The sequence below is a fragment of the Scomber scombrus genome, chromosome 24, assembly GCF_963691925.1.
Source record: "Scomber scombrus chromosome 24, fScoSco1.1, whole genome shotgun sequence".
Lineage (NCBI taxonomy): Eukaryota > Metazoa > Chordata > Actinopteri > Scombriformes > Scombridae > Scomber > Scomber scombrus.
This window is the reverse complement of record NC_084993.1, coordinates 9,226,968-9,243,888: the sequence shown is the minus strand read 5'-3', so window position 1 is coordinate 9,243,888 and position 16,921 is coordinate 9,226,968. Positions and strand designations below refer to the sequence as shown.

Genomic DNA, 16,921 nt, shown 5'->3' with positions numbered 1-16,921 from the left:
GGATGTTTCATGTGTGGATTGTACCACGGCGGGATTTGACAGGGGGGGCGGTGAGGCTTACGGTGGCAGATCCATTTTTGGCCACGATTGCTGCGTCCACCCACACGCACTCTCATGCCCACTCCCTGGCTGCATCCCTGCACCCGGCCATACTACCCACACCGCTCTGTCATGTACAAGGGGCTTTGGATTAACGCGCCGCTTTAGGAGAGCAGACATGGGCTCTCTTTGCTTGATGCAACAAAGTTGAAACATATCTGCCCTTAGTTCTCAAGTTCCATAAGGATTGTTTTTATCCACAAAGAGAGTCTTCCCTCTTGGCATGCAGACACACACTGAAACCCCCTCTGTGGTGTGCACAGGTAATAGCTGTTAGGTGACTCAGCAAATGAGCAGTGTCTTGGAACTTTTAAGAGAAGCCACTCTCTAGCTGGCTGTCCTCTGAGAGTGTGTTTCTGTTTGTACGAGTGAGACACGTTGACTTCAGCTCAAGTGAGGTATGCATGACTAAATTGCTCTCGGCACACAAGTATGACAACCCATTGGCACCACCACACACACTTCCCTAAAGGTACAATAAATAATCAAGACAGCTCCCAGGGCAGTTCCAGACACAGTCACACACCTGCAAGCCTTTTTTCTTTACTTGCTAATACCCAAGTGCAGCAGTACAGCACCCACTGTATGCATGCTCACAGATTTCCTCCCTCTCCTCCTCTTCCTCTCTCTCGCTCTCTCTCTCTTACACACACACACACACACACACACACACACACACACACACACACCATTAAATGTCTCACATGGGAACAGTGAACTCCCAGAGTTCTTATTTGGGAATGGCCATGAATTATCTATTCCCCTCTAGTTTGTTGAAACTCTCCTGGCGAATCCTGTTGGACATTAGCCTTTAATTATTAAAAGAGTCAAAGTGGTAAAGTGTAAAAATAACAGACTGGCATTTAATGGAGACGCTCTCGGGTTTAGCTAAATCCTGTTGGTCCTGGAAGGGACAGCATTTGGCTGTTCAGGAACTTATTTTGTTGATGTTTTGATGCTGGCTACAAGTGATGCTGACACCCTGAGTCGATGAAAACATAGAGACGTGGTGACTGTCCCTGATGAAATAGTTTTTTTAATTCAATTTTAACCAGAAGTGACCTAAAATGGATCAATTTTTTGCATGGATTAGAGCAATGATCACTGCAGGTCTGTTTATCCGCCTCTCATGATGATTTAGAAGGATTGTGGTGGACTCACAAAGCATAACAAACGCTCCTCTCTTTTGCTGAGGCAATGAGAAATACTCCATTGGCAGCATTGTTCAGGTTTCTCTCCTCTCTTTCTCCTTTCCTCTCCTCCAGCACTTGACTTTACTCTGATTTGAGGAAGAGAGGCAGAGAGAGAGAGAGAGAGAGAGAGAGAGAGAGAAGAGGGGGGTGGAGGAGTGGTGATTGAGCGCAAAGGGGGCAGGACTTTTTCTCTCCGGGTCCTATTAAGAGCAAACTTTGTGTTTTTGTTCTCCAAGTTCAGCTCAGTGCTTTCCAGCCTGCACACAGTTCCTCTCTGCTGATCCTTTTTCTTTTCCATTTTTCCCCAATTGTTTTGTTTGCTCGCCTGTTGGTTACTACTGTGTGTTTTTTCATGGGGGATTTGGACACCAGGAGGATGCGCTTTTTGGAGGAACAAATACACAAAGTTATGTCTTCGGCTTGTCCGGGGTTGTTTTAGTGGAGATATAGATGTTTTTGGGATTGGAATGAACAATGGTGCGGCTCCTTGGTGCTCTGGCCGGGGGCATGCTCTGGTTTCGGCTACTGTTGTTGTGCGTCGTGGAGTTGGAGCTGGGAGCCGGGGTTTCTACTTTCCAGGGTTTCTATCTTCCACCTGCGAACGGGTCGCTTCTCGCACCTGCCCGGAGGACAGACGGGGTCGTTCGGACCATTGACCGGATATACAACGGAGGAGGGAAGGTGGGGTACCTGGTGTACCTGGATGAGAGCCGGTTTCAGCTGGACATGGAGCGGGACGACTCGGTGCTGTCGCATCACTTCAGTCCCCAGTATGTACTCGCTATGATGGGGGACAGCCCTGCGCCTCTGCAGCGGGAGTGCGTGTACCGCGGGACAGTGGACTCCAACCCGGAGTCTCTGGCCATCTTCAACCTCTGCGGCGGGGGTCTCGAGGGCTTCTTCGCCGTAAACCACGCGCGCTACACCATCACGCCTATCATCAGGGCGAAGGGACACGAGCACGACGTGCGCGCCCTGCAGGACAAGGACGCGGAAAGCGCGCTCCACGTGTTCACGCGCGAGAGATTCAGCTTCGAGGCTATGCGCGAGGGGCGCGAGAGCTGCGGGACGCGCGACGGGCACAGAGGACGCAGGGATGCATCTGGGAAACGCCGGCACAGAGGTCGTGGCAAGGGGAGACGGGGCAGAGAGAGGGTCTCAGCGGAAAACACACATGACCGCATTGTGCACGGGCGGAGATGGTGGAGCCAGCTCGCCTTAGTGCCTGTCCTGAAGACCGGCAACCGGCGCAGGAGGTCAGTGTCTCGCGCCAGGCACGTGGAGCTGCTCCTGGTGGCAGATGACACCATGGCCAAGAAATATGGCAAGGACTTAAACCACTACCTGCTCACACTGGCCTCCATTGCCTCCAAGCTGTACGGGCACGCCAGCATCGAGAACCCCATCCGACTGTCAGTGGTGAAAGTGATCACGGTCACTGAGAAGGAGAAGGGGCTGGAGGTGACCAAGAATGCGGCTGCGACACTCAAGAGTTTCTGCAAGTGGCAGAACCAACAGAACCCGCTGGATGACGACCACCAGCACCACCACGATGCAGCCATCCTCTTCACCAGGCAGGTAAACAAACATCCCTCCTCTCCTTCCTTTCAGCACCTCCTCCTCTCCGTTCCTTCACCTGGCCGGCTCACCATGGCGCCTGTCTCCCATCCCACACAGCGGCCCCGGTGTGATACCAAGGCAGCGGAGTGACGCCATCGTTTGTTTTTATTTTGATGGTGCACGAGGTGGCAGCTGTTTCACTATAGCTAAGCTCTTGGCTGACTAAAGCTTTGGGTGGCTTAAGCAAATATAAGCTGCAAAACACACTATGATGAAAATAGCTGACACACTTTTTATTTGTATCAGTAATAACGTAATTATGCACAATGTTCCCTTGAGCCGGTAGGTAAGCAACAGCAAGTGGTCATTTTGGAGAACTGTGCACTGTTGCGCCTTCACAGTTCGAATCACAGTCAATTAGAAGTGAAGGCTGCACAACCTGCTGTCCACATGTCCCTAGTTTTATCCACCTCTTTTGTATTTGTTTTCTTTCTACTTCTGTTTCCCTGTCTTCCTCGTTTTAGTGAATATTTCGTGCGTAATGCAGCGCAGCGTCTGTGAAATAGCCATAAAAGCTGTATTTCCTGCGCCTAGTGTTTTTCTAGGCAGTCGTTTCTGTCTCCAGACTCCCCCTCCCAGTCCCCTGACAGCCCAAAGCCTCGGAGTCTGTGTGATCTAAGGTGCGTGCTCGTGGCCGTGCGCGAAAATTCTTACCAGGGCAGGAGGTTTGAAATCAGCTGCGGGGTGCATTGCAGAAATATCCCTACAACTCCCTTGAAACTGCAGTTAATTAGATAGTCATCCCAGCTTTGCACTCCCTCTCTCATTCTGTCTTGCTCTCATCACTCCAGTCCTGGCATATTTTTCTGGGTTACTTTTCCAGCGTCTGTCAGCTGGGTCTGGGAGCTGTCAGAAAAACAAACACAATCCACCCTGTGAGAAGCCTTACGTTTACAGAGACCACACTCATATATCCCTTCTTTCACCATCCCTTTCTCTCCCCTCCTCATTCCCTCCCTGCCTCTAAAGCCACAGGGCAGCAGCAGATCTGCATGCATTTTCACCTCCGGGTGTGGCTTTATGGTGGTTAGCTCCAGTTGAGTGTCAGATAGCTCTCCTTGGATTGTGGTATGCTCAAGTCATGCAAGGTCCTGTCATGGGTGGTGAAGAAGCAAGCACCAGGGATCTCCTGATGCAGGCGCCAAACTATCATCGTCATTCACTGGCAGGGCATCCACTAATACATACCTGAGTTCAGCAAGCTGGCAAACTGTCACCATTCCTGTGTGATGTCTATTTAACCCTGTTTCCACTACACCTGCGTAGGCAAGCCCAGGCAAGAGAAAGTGCCATCCACGGGTGGTTGAGTTTGGCAGGGTAGGCAGGGTCAGGCGAGCATGGAAACTGTAACTGTTATCCAGATACCCCTAAGGAAGCCTCAGGACAGGAGGGCAGGGAGTCAAAACTAGACAGGAAATTCTAATGAAACATGACAGGCAGTGTGCTGTTGATTTTTCTCTCTTCTAGTTGGGCTTTGATCCTATTAAAATACACATGCTCATGCTGGTAAAGCCCATCCGCTCTCAGTGCATTGAGTTAAACTGCCTTTTTATATCCATGCAGTCTGTGTTAAGGCTTATAATTTTGTGCATGCAGCCAGAATCTTATATTTAGATATTACATTACATCTTTTTCCCCAAACCCCAAAGTCTTCAGTGTTTCCACAAGAGTTTTATTGGTCATAAAATGAAGAATCCAGTTAGTAAACCTCAAATGACCAGTGGAATGAATAGAAAATGCAAAGAAAATGAGTTTAATAGAGGTTTAATTCTGCTGTTGTTAAGAACCTCAGCGTTTAGTAAAAGGTCAATAATAGCCTTGTATCGGGCTTCCCAATCTCTGTCTCACCTGTCACAACACTTGCATTATTCATAAATCTGTCTCCAGACCCTCATTCACAAACTTCTCAGCTTCACCACTGAAGGTGGAGGTCATGCTGTAGATTTTACCTGTCACCAGAGGAAGCAGGTGATCCTCTATGGTGAACAGAGCCTGTAATCATCTACTATGCCCCCTGTAACATAGTACAGACTCCCTATCTATTGCATTCCATTTAATGAGTATAACTGCAGTTAAATATGGTTAGCCTGCAGAATAAGCACATAACATGACCTGGCTTAAGGCCTATTGTGACCTTACTTTAACTTTGACCTCTGAACTCTTTAGCTGTTAAAGGCCATTATCAGGGTTGTTTTGGCTGACTGCTCAAATTGCTGTCAATCATCGTGACCGGCAGACAAGCAGCACTGAGGTTTGTAAATACTTGAACACTGCAGGAAAACAGCCCGGCTTTTTGTGTTTCAGTGTAAGTGGAATTTCAATTCTTGGGAGAGTCCTTTGCTTGAGGAATTTATGTGTATCTGCTCAGGTTGCAGGAAAGCTGTCACAAAGAAATATGGGGAAAAATGTTCATTTTGTCAATAAAAGACCCCAGTTAGCCTCTATTCTCAAGACCACACCAAAAAAATATTTTTCAAGCAGGATCAACCCATTAGTGTTTCCACTGACAAAATCAGCCAGTCAGGAAATAACTTTTTTTTTTGTTTGGCACAGGTACCTCATACCTTGCTGCATTTTGGAATGAAAAAGAAAAGAACTTTAATATACGAGACATGTTTTCTCAGGACTTTCTCAGGAAAAATAGCTTTAGTTTTTGTCCTAATGGAAACTTGAGGGAAAGACAAAGTTGGATGTGCTGTAAAGTCGGTCTGCTAAGTATTTTGATGCGTTATAGGAAGTAGGGTTAGGTCTGCCTGAATGTGCTTAATGTCAAATGTGTCAAGTTACTAAATAACATTTTTATTTGGAGGGACGGTGAAGCAGATCTTGATTATTGTAGTCCACTGAACTAGAACTGAAGCTCATTGAAGACTTTGTGACTGTGAAGTCAGACTAGTCCATTGTTCTCAGATGAGTTGGAGGGAACTTGTCTCTTTGTGGTCGGGTCCAATTACTCCAACACCCCGTACCCGGAGTGAGCTGACCCGTGTGGCGGTGTCACCCGGCTCCACACATACCAGCACCGGAACAAAACAACGGGCACACTGAGGGGACTCTGTTGTGAGTGTGTGTTTGTGTGTAAGTGTATATGGGAACATTAAATGTTACGCATGGCTGTGTCTACTTGTTGTGAGCCTGGACAGTAGACAAAGCCCTACTGTAAGGTGGCCACAGAGAGCTGCAGAGCTTTGGAGATATATTGACATACATGTGTGCTCATGCTGCTATTTCTTCTGCTATTTTTTTCTCTCTTTCATTTGCTGCATGCAGCAATCGCTCAAATATTTAGATAGACATTGCTAGAAGGTGCTTGTGATGCCAGTGCTGACCTCTTCAACCCGGGCTGAGGTCAGATCACTTTCACTTCGGTCAGGACAGATTGCAGAATACAGCAGTTGGAGAATTTTTCATTTTTCATTGGAGCCATGATTCGTAATTATTTCGAGAACCCAGCTATACAATGCATAGGCATAAACTGAAGCTTCAATAACAAATCGTAATATGTTTTAACTGTGCCTCAGAGTCAATATTTTTACTAGAAATCTGTAAAATGGTAGTATGATATCATTCTGTATCGTCACTAGATGATTCCCTTGAAAGTTGATGAACAATGCTGTTGATTTACCGCCCATCTCGCAGGAACATTGAGAAGCCTCTTATGTAATGACAGATGTAAGAGACACACTGATATAGACACAGCAAGTACCAATACACAATCCATTTCCTCCACATGTGTTCAGCACAAAGTTATGTCATTTACACTCTTACAGTAAATGTAGGAATTTACACATGTGTATAGTGCGGACTCCTCCCTTTCCTGTGCACTTGACATCCTCTTCTCCTCTTCCATGTTTATGTGTGGCTGTACATTAAAGTGTACATTTCCCAGCCCTCACCCCCATCACAGCTAGTCCCTTTATTTGTTTTAACTGTTCTTGATATTTCACACGTGCTATACTTCGTCTGGCATATGTTGACAACCTGCAGACAGCTTCTGAATCCCGAAGCCTCGACCCCGACCGGGGTCTGTCGACATACACGACAGTTCAGTCTACCAGAAAACAACACATGGGCCTCACCCTCTTCACACTGTGATGCATCAGTAACTTTCAACTGCTCTCCTGTTTGCAATCATGGTCTGAGGATTCCCTCGAGCACTGACCTTAGGCGGGTTCATGTCTCCAAGCGAAGAAAAATAACACCATTTGCTCAGCCCAACTAGTTATACTTAGTAAGCTTCATTTATTCTCGATAAGTGATCAGTCTTCTGGTTTCTGAGCTAACATCTGTCTTGCCTGATGGGACATTCTGGACCATTACATACTCTTGAGAACTTTATCAGTCTTAAAGGGTTGACACTTTACTTTTTCTGCTTATATATCAGTTACTAAACACACAGGTTTTGTTATAATAATGTGTTGTGTTTAAAGTTTAAGTTTTCCAAGGTGTTCCAACAGGATAAGCACTTGGACCGCTTTTGTTTTGTCTTTTACGTGCTACCACTAATTGGTCACATCCTCAAAACATAGAACTAAAAAATACTTTATAGATGTACTAATCATTTTTTTTAGTATAAAAATTCATCGCATCACAGACCAATTTCATAAGACTGTTCACTTCTGATCAGCTCTAAAGAACTGTATAGTCTTTCAGGGTTTGCCACACAAAAGCTCTAAAATCCTCGTAAACGCTACCTGCCCAGCAACAAAATCATTAGTTATTGCAGATTTTTAAGTACATGTGCCTCAAAATTATACTCTAACCTGCGTTCACTGATTTTTGTGGCCATTTGGGGGCAGCAGAAACAAGCTGTAACTTCAACTCTGACATATTATCACCTTAAAGTTAATATAGCGAACTGTGCCTTCTTTACACATTAATATTAGGAAGCCAAGCAGTGGCCGTTATGGCCGTGGAAAAAATGTAATGTTGTTCATCATTTGACAACCTGTTAGTCATAGTGGCTGCAGTGTGTTTTCAGTGTGAACTAAACTCATTCTGCAAAACACATTTTTTCTGTGTGTGTGTGCGTGTGTGTGTGAGACAGAGAGAGAGAGAGAGTGAGAGAGAGAGAGAGAGAGAGAGAGAGAGAGAGAGAGTGCCTGTGTGTCTGGGTCTGGCTGGCTGTTTGTTTAACACAAGCCTTGGCTTAGATCGCAAGTGGTCCCGCTCCCACACAGCACACAGCTCTGATCGTCTCCTGACCTTCGCAACCAGCTTGCCACCTGTTCCCCTGTTATTTCTGCCAATATTTCTGTAACTCCCTTGTTCTCTCAGTTCTTCCCTTTAATTTCCGGCATCCCTCAATCCTTTCCCCACTGGCATATGATTCCTGAACTTATTTTTCTCTCTCCCATGCCCTCCCTCTTTTTCTTGCCTGTCTGTGAGAGGCCTTGGGATGAAAACAAAGTTGGAAAGAGACTTGGCGGAGAGGAGAAGTAAATAATACCCAAAGATGTGAGTTTTGGGGTAATTTCAGGTATTTTTCCCACATCACCATGTAATATCTAACAGGAGATTCCCATTTTTCTACTTTTCACCCACGTGTTTTCCGTTACACTGTGTTGTATTAATGAAAGCCGTGTATACAAGAACGAGCTGAACAATAACATCTCTCGTACTGTAGCCTGGGAGGGGATCAATGAATAAATAAATAAAATGTGAGGGAGGTGTAAAGAACACAGGGGCAAAAGAGTGTGGGAAAGGGGAAAAGAGAAACAGATCAAATATGAAGAAAAACTTCTCTATACATTCTCACTGTCTGATTCAAAACAAACACACTTCCTTCTATGGTTTTTAAGCTTGTCTCCACACAGAAAAAGTCAAGTGGAATTCCAGCGCAGTCAGGGTGTTTGACTTACTCTTTGTTTTCTTCTCATGTATCCAGCAGTCAATTGGCAAAAGCAAGCACTCTTTTTGTATGCGTGTGTATTTAATTGTGTGTATATGATTGTGTACCATTGAGTAGTATATGCCTGTTTATGTCTGTATGTTCAAGTATACCTGTGCATGTGTATATTATATGTACATTCTTATACTGTAGTTATGTGCATCTGAGTGTACTGTGTGTGTGTGTGTGTGTGTGTGTGTGTGTGTGTGTGTGTGTGTGTGTGTGTGTGTGTGTGTGTGTTTGTGTGTGTGTGTGTGTGTGTGTGTGTGTGTGTGTGTGTGTGTGTGTGTGTGTGTGTGAGGTGCTCCCACCCACTCAGTCATGTGTGTGAGCGCAGAACACAAGGCAGTTTGTTCCTAACCGATCTGCCCAGAACGGGTAAACACCCTCCCCAGAGAGCCTCTCACACACGACCCAGCAGGCCTGTCAACACCACTTAACATGACGATTCATCCTCTCCGTGGGATGTGTGTGTGTGTGTGTGTGTGTTCCTTATTTGGATGTACTTATATGCACATGCATGGATGTTGGTCTCCATACGTTTGTGTGCGTCTGTGCGCTGAATGCACAAATAAGTTGGAAGCATGTTCTGTTGCACTGTGAATGTGTATGCACATGCACTTAGGCCCATGTGCAGGCGTCTGCTGTCTGATGTCACGGTACGATTAACTGATTGATCTCTGCACTCAGCAGGGCTCGCGAGAGCACCCGAGGCCTCATCTACACGGACATATGTGAGAATCAAAACAAAGATCAATGTTATGCACTCTGGCTCCCCATGTCACAAAGAGATGTTGGAGGCAGAGGGAGGAAATGGGAGTTAAAAGCAATTGAAGAAAAATTAAAGGGGCCCTTCACTGATTTTACATAGCAGAATCTCTAGTCACAGGGAGTGCTACACTGCTTTTTGAAGCAGTTGTATAATGTCTTCTGTGGCTCTGGAAGAGCAGTGTCAAGTTTGAGAAATGACACCACTTGTATCTCAGTGTAAGCCTCTAAAGATGTACGCTACCAATTTGCGTCATGTGAGCTATACCTCCCATTGTTGTTGTTGCTTTGAGGTCTGCTGCATTGGCTTTGACGCTTCTGTTTTTATCTGTCTTGCAAGCCACTCAACTTTAGGAAATTGCAATATTAAACACAATGTGTCCATGAGACATGATGATCCTCGAGGGCAGGGGGAAAAAAGCAAGCAGACAGTTAGGGCGGAAGAATGCAGCAAGCTGAACATGAAAAATATCCAAAAATAATATTTCCCTGATGCCTGGGGAAAAGGAGACGGTTCACATAATTACATTTTTAATTAAGGCATAGCAGACTGAATGTCAATTCATTTTTTAAATGACATAGTCGAGTTTTTGTTGATACACCTTCAGGAAAAAGACTTGGTTGAAATTAAGTGCTACAATCTTAGAGGATTTTAACTGGAATTAAGGAAGAGTGTTCCACAAGTATCAGGATGAATCACCTTTTTAAATTAAACTCTGAAATAAACAGGATTTTCTCCTGATTTTTTGGTTTAAGTTCAAATATAAACTTACAATGTTTCCTCTGTCCAGGACCTCTGTGGCCACCACTCCTGCGACACTCTGGGCATGGCAGATGTTGGCACCATATGCTCTCCAGAGAGAAGTTGTGCTGTCATCGAGGACGACGGGCTCCACGCTGCGTTTACTGTCGCACATGAGATAGGTAGGCATGGATGCACACACAAACAATGATTCAGACATGCCAGAACATGCACATGGCTATCAGTCAGCACATCTGATAGTTGGTGGGTGGGTGATGGTTGATTAATATCTCCAGAGTATTGTCTGATGTCATGCACCTGATACCTCAGCATTCAGTATATTTTCTTTTCTCATTCTTGCTGCATGTGGAAACCCGTGATCTCTTTTCCAAGAATAACCTTTCAATCAAATATATTCTTTCTCACTTTTGCCTCAGGTCACTTGCTCGGTTTATCCCATGACGACTCCAAATTCTGTGAGGAGCGTTTTGGAGTGAACAGCGACAAGCGGCTCATGTCCTCCATCCTCACCTCCATCGACGCCTCAAAACCCTGGAGCCGCTGCACCTCAGCAACCATCACTGACTTTTTTGATGACGGCAATGGTGAGCGCGAGTGACTGTGTAGAATAATAAAAGCACGGGGGAAAGAAAACACGGAACAAAAGCAAACATCTGTAAATCTTATCATGAGGAGAACTCCTCACAGCTGGAGTTCTCTATCTACAAATTGCATCCATGTGAATTTGACTTTTCTCCCACAGTACCTAACAGTGGGAGCTATTTGCTACCAAACAAAGCTATAATCCTGGTTAATTTGGAGTTATTTACAATCCTATTAACTTTTTTTTAAAGAGTGTAGCTGCAGTGAAGCCAAAGACAGATCACTGGCAAGAAATCAAGATTAGTCATACTTTGCATTCCTGTTTCATCGTGTCATGACAGCCATGAAGCATTGTGAAATTTTGCTTTCAGTATAATTCATGTACCACCAAATATTGCAGGTTATCATTCAAAGCCACACAATTCATCTGGTCATTTCACGGATTATCATATTAACACAATATCCCCTCCTCTTCTTATCTGCCACAGCTGAATGTCTCCTCGACTCTCCTCGTCAGCCCCTGCTGGGCCCTGAAGAGCTGCCAGGGCAGAGCTATGATGCCGTCCGCCAGTGTCGCCTTGCCTTTGGCCCTGAGTACACAGTCTGCCCAGGCATGGACGTATGCTCTAGGTTGTGGTGTGCAGTGATTCGCCAGGGACAAATGGTGTGTCTGACCAAGAAGCTGCCAGCTGTGGAGGGGACACCCTGTGGGAAGGGGCGCATCTGCCTGCAGGGAAAGTGTGTGGACAAAACCCGCAAGAAACATTACTCGGTAAGAAGATACAAGCATATAGTGTTTGGAGACAGGAGGTGTTTGTTTGTCAAGAGAGACAAAAAAGACTCAAATCCAAAATAGATTCTTGTTGTAAAATTAGACCTTTTTATCGTTCAAAAACTGATATTTTAAGCATGAACTATTCATTTCTACAATGTACAAACGTGTCTGTAGAAGATGCACAAAGACAGGAAAAGGAATAAACTTGACATCAAGTAAACAGGGCTGCTATAAAGAAAGAAAAGATAAAGTAGACTGCAAAGATTGTGTGACTGCATTGTGTGGTCCGCTTTATTTTTGCCACTGCTGATCTATGCTATTTTTTTCTCGTGGCCTTATTGAAACAAATCTAAATTGAATTTGACCTTAATGAGTTAAAAGACCGGATCTTTTTCTTGGCAGGCTGTGGACACTGTGTGTGTGTGTGTGTGTGTGTGTGTGTGTGTGTGTGTGTGTGTGTGTGTGTGTGTGTGTGTGTGTGTGTGTGTGTGTGTGTGTGTGTGTGTGTGTGTGTGTGTGTGTGTGTATCGGGAGGAAAAGAGAGTGAAAGTCAAAAAGAATGGAAAAGAGGGAAAGAATATTTTCTTTGTGTTTTTTTGTCACGTGACTTTTGATGAGTCTGACTCGATACTTGGCAGGCAATTGCATGTGTGGATCCGTTCCAAGTTCTGACTGGCTTCATATCCACTGCTGTGTATGATGATCAGTTTACTGCTCAGAGCAATGTTAAATCCCCTCCATTTTAGACTTCAGAAGCCTCTAACCTCTATATATTTCTTATACCATGATTAAGTAGCTTTTACAGTGGAAAGAAGCCACTCAAGAACTATAAAGAATAAATTGAACAACTGTTACCAAAGAAGCTTTGCAGAACTTTAGTATTATAAAAATCAACTTTGTCTCATAAAACGTTGAATGCTACTTATTCAGCATTTTTTTTATCACTGATGACTCATGGTTAGACCATTGGTTAGAAAAATGCATGAATAAGTACATTACCTTCAGAATTTCATTCAGGCTGCTCCTCAGGGTAAGCATGTGAGCTGTTGGGCTATGGAGACAGTCATGCTGTCTTAATGAGTGGCTTTAAACAGACTAAAGTGACTTTGGTCACACAGTTATTATCACATGAGGATAGCTTCCTTCTTTTTTTTTTCTCTGTCTCTTTTGCATGTCACAATGCATGCCGCATTTTCACGAAATGTTATCTCAAATCTCTCTCTGAAGGGCTTTCTCTGTGACACACTGGGGCAACCGCACTGACTTCCAACATGTCTGATAAGCGCTAATTGTCCTCTCTCATCTCCTTTTTTTTGCTCTTTCTTTCCTTTTCATCCCTCTCTTCTCTCTGATCTCTCCTCTGCTGTCATCTCCTCCTGATCTTTATCCCCTCTTTCATCTTCTGTCTCCTCCTCTCTTTCCTCCTCTCCTCCCTCTCCCAGGCGTCAAACCACGGCAGCTGGAGTTCTTGGGGTCCTTGGGGTGCCTGCTCCAGGACTTGTGGAGGCGGGGTGCAGTTCGCGCAGCGCCTGTGCAACAATCCGCCACCACGGAACAACGGGCGCTACTGCACGGGGAAGAGAGCCATCTATCGGTCCTGCAGCGTCACACCATGTCCACCGTCAAGTAAGCATGGCAGCATGCAGGAAACATTTATTGTTTGACTGAGAATGCATGATTACAACATTACAGTAGATTTTGAAAGGTCACCAATCTAACTAACTACTGTTCGTTGTTTATACAAAATATAAAGTGCATCATTTCAAACCTATTTTTTAATTGAACTTTTCTTCAGTTAAGAGTTTCCGGCAAGAACAATGTGAGGTGCGCAACGGTCCCCAGACAGATCCTAAAGGGGTGAAGACCTTTGTTGAGTGGGTGCCAAAGTATGCAGGAGTTCTCCCTAAAGATGTGTGCAAGTTAACCTGCAGAGCAAAAGGAACAGGCTACTATGTGGTCTTCTCTCAGAGGGTGAGTTCTTCACACAGAAAAAAAGCTGCAGTGCACTTTGATAACTAAAGATTATTAAGAAAAACTGCAATCGTGACTGTGTCGGTTTTCAGGTGACAGATGGGACAGAGTGTCGTCCTTACAGCAGTTCGGTGTGCGTGAAGGGGAAATGTGTACGAACAGGCTGCGACGGCATCATTGGCTCCAAGCTCCAGTTCGACAAGTGTGGTATATGTGGAGGTGACAGCACAGGGTGTATACGCGTTTTGGGCAACTTCACCAAGAAGAGGTAAGAAACCAGAAAAGACTGAAACACTATCGTTCTACATCCACACAAAAATAATAATGCTGCATTTGCACAATGTTAGCAGAAGGAGGAGAAAGGAACACACATTATTCCAACTATTCATACATTATTCCAAGATTGTTATCTCCCTTCATCAAACTTGTGGTCACATCATATTAGTAGAGATGACGCCTTAATTATTTACTTTAACTGTGTCAAAAAGTCCAGTTAGAATGACAACTAACATGTATATTGTTTAAATGTATTCAAATGAAACCTCAGTTCAAAGTGCGTTTGCATCCTAAAAGGATGTCACAAGCTAAAAGTTTAGCCTGGCTCCAGATCTATTAATCCCTGTCCACATCAATTTGACACCAAATCCTAACTAATGATACAAACATAGTGTATTTTAAATTTATTTTAAATTAACTATCAGTTGTAATAGTGTTGATATTGGCTGCCATTTTGTCATAAAGTCGGCAAAGCAAAGCCAGTGAAAACAAATAGCATACTCTTTTGCATATTGACCTAACTTCTCTACTTTGTTTCTCGCCAAACAGTAAAGGTTACACTGATGTGGTGAAAATCCCTGCAGGCTCCACACACATCAAAGTTCGTCAGCACAAGGCCAAGGACCAGACCCGTTACACGGCCTACCTCGCCCTCCGAAAACCCAGTGGCGAGTACCTCCTCAACGGCAAGTTCATGATATCCACCTCCGAGACAATCATCCCACTCAACGGTTCGGTGCTCAACTACAGCGGCTGGAGCCAAAGGGACGAATGGCTTCATAGCATGGGTCCAGGGGCCATCCAAGAAGCCTTGGTGGTTCAGATTCTAGCGACAGATGCTAAAAAGCCACTGGATGTTCGTTATAGCTTTTTCATGCCGCGCCGGACAACCCCACAGCAGCCATCAGCTCCGCTCGTCCCCAACCCAAAATCACACAGCAGCACTACAACTGTCTCAACCACAACGAGAACCACCACCACCGCCGCCACCACCACCACCACCAGTAGCACCACTACATCCTCCACCACTCCCCCTGTCCTGGCTCCTACAGGTCCAGGTCCCTCAACGCCACCGCCAGGGCCCAAGTGGATGACAGGATCCTGGATGACCTGCTCCAGGACTTGTGACACTGGTTGGCAGAGCAGAACAGTGCAGTGTAAGGACCAGTATGGCAAACTGTCCAAAGGCTGCATGCTGGGCAGCCGCCCCTCTGCCTTTAAACACTGTCTGGTGAAGAAATGTTGAGGCGGCAGGATTGAAAAAATGATTTGTAAGACAAGAGACAATGTGCAGGAAGTCTGTAAATCTGATAAAGGTCTCATGTGCTGGATGTGGCACTACAGACCAATGAATTTAAGACATAGAACCCTAAACAGGACTGTGAATATTGGCTGAAAGCGCCTGGACCAGTCACACAGAGACTCAGAGACAGATTGGCATACCTGACTATATGCCAGAGAGGAATGTCCTTGAATCATAGTAGCTATGCAGAGCACAAGCAGGATGGAGGACAATCCTTGTGTGATAATGACAAGTATTGACCTGCCATAGCTGAGGACTTAAGTTGCATGCCATTTCCACATGGACAATAACTGATTGTCTTTCCTTCAGTCTCCAAACCTTGAGGTTTAGTGTGTGTTGCCCTGTAATGGCATGCCTGTCGTTCTTTTTTATGCTATTCCATGTGTTCTAATCACTGTGAGGATTTGGAAGTCACATCCCATTGTGTTTTGTCATGAATGTGTCCAAGACAAGAGCCCCAACTATGGGAAGCACATGTTATTCACCATGTCATCATTTCTGCCCATATGCCCTGTCTACAAGCATACCCTTTCTTTATTTGACTGCTCTTTCCAGATAAAAAAAACCTGGAAGCAATACAAGACTGACCATAGACTATAGTTACTGTAATCATGAACGTAGAGGCCATCCAAAAAAGAGTGTTACAGAGTTTTAAAGGGAGTAAAAGAGTGCAACCTTACTATTATTATTTCTGATGAGTCATGGGATTGTAGACCAAGAATGAACGGGGACACCCTGACATTTGTTGATTAAATGGTGCATTGCATCCAAACAGCACAATAATATGGTACAAAGCTGGGAAACCAATCAGTTGTACCGAGGTCCAGTCTTAAACTGTTCAAATACTTCTCTTTGCTCAGGTTCCTGAGTAGTACCTCCTCTTTGCAACAACTCAGGAAGAAAATTCTTCCTTATGACACAAGTATGGATTGTACTGAATCTGATGGAATAGAAAGAAGGAGTATGGTGGCCTTCAGAAGACAAACCTTGCAACAATGCAATTGATAAAGGGGCAACATAAACACGACACTCCTTAAAATTTACGGAGGTTAATAATGAATCATTGGTTCGGGCAATGCTTGATTTTTGATGTCCGTGTGTGTGTGTGTGTAGTGAGTGTATCTTTGTGTGCATGTTGTGTGCACATGCTAGCACATTTATGTATCCAGGCCTGTGTTTAAAGTACCGTGAACGTGTGTTTTCGTCCTCTACTGCGTCTTGAAGCTTCTTTACTCTCAGTTCCATTTTGTATCAATCATTATGCTGGTGCTGGGAGGTTTACGGTCCTTTTCTGTATCTGTTTGTTTGTCTGTTAATCTGTTAGGATACAATGCTAATATGACAATGTGTGCCCTGGATACTCGCAACGACAGCATGAGAGATACTAATGCCATCATTAATGTCCTCTTGCAATTCAAATCTTTCTTCATTTTCTTTCTTCATTCCCTATAACATCATGTATTTGTTTTCAATCCTGATGGGTGATGATTGCCACATTACAACACTTTAGATTGTGCCACAGGATGGGTGATTTTAAAGGGTCAGGTAACCCAAAATACAAAAAAAGAATTTCACTTGTGGCACTCAGTCAGTATGAAAATTGTTGACAGTGTGTTCTGTTGATTATTCATATTCATATTCATATATGTAAGGATAACATTGATTCTGGAAAGTGATGTTG

At 44.6% G+C, this 16,921-nt stretch overlaps 1 protein-coding gene across 1 annotated transcript; it reads left to right on the top strand.

Annotated features, from left to right (window-relative positions):
* Nucleotides 1-1,766: 1,766 nt before the first annotated feature.
* Nucleotides 1,767-15,183, top strand: LOC133976383 (A disintegrin and metalloproteinase with thrombospondin motifs 5). Its single transcript, XM_062414581.1, has 8 exons — nucleotides 1,767-2,870; nucleotides 10,362-10,494; nucleotides 10,750-10,917; nucleotides 11,404-11,687; nucleotides 13,133-13,316; nucleotides 13,486-13,661; nucleotides 13,754-13,929; nucleotides 14,487-15,183. The coding sequence occupies exons 1-8, from the start codon at nucleotides 1,767-1,769 to the stop codon at nucleotides 15,181-15,183; spliced, it is 2,922 nt and encodes a 973-aa protein (XP_062270565.1).
* The last annotated feature ends 1,738 nt before the right edge of the window (nucleotides 15,184-16,921 follow it).

What these genes read in the sequence shown, in the direction of transcription:
- LOC133976383 (XM_062414581.1), top strand. Translation starts at nt 1,767, where the DNA reads ATGGTGCGGCTCCTTGGTGCTCTGGCCGGGGGCATGCTCTGGTTTCGG. An exon ending in CCATCCTCTTCACCAGGCAG is followed by an intron (nt 2,871 to 10,361) that starts GTAAACAAACAT and finishes TCCTCTGTCCAG; the next exon opens with GACCTCTGTGGCCACCACTC. An exon ending in GGCAACTTCACCAAGAAGAG is followed by an intron (nt 13,930 to 14,486) that starts GTAAGAAACCAG and finishes CTCGCCAAACAG; the next exon opens with TAAAGGTTACACTGATGTGG.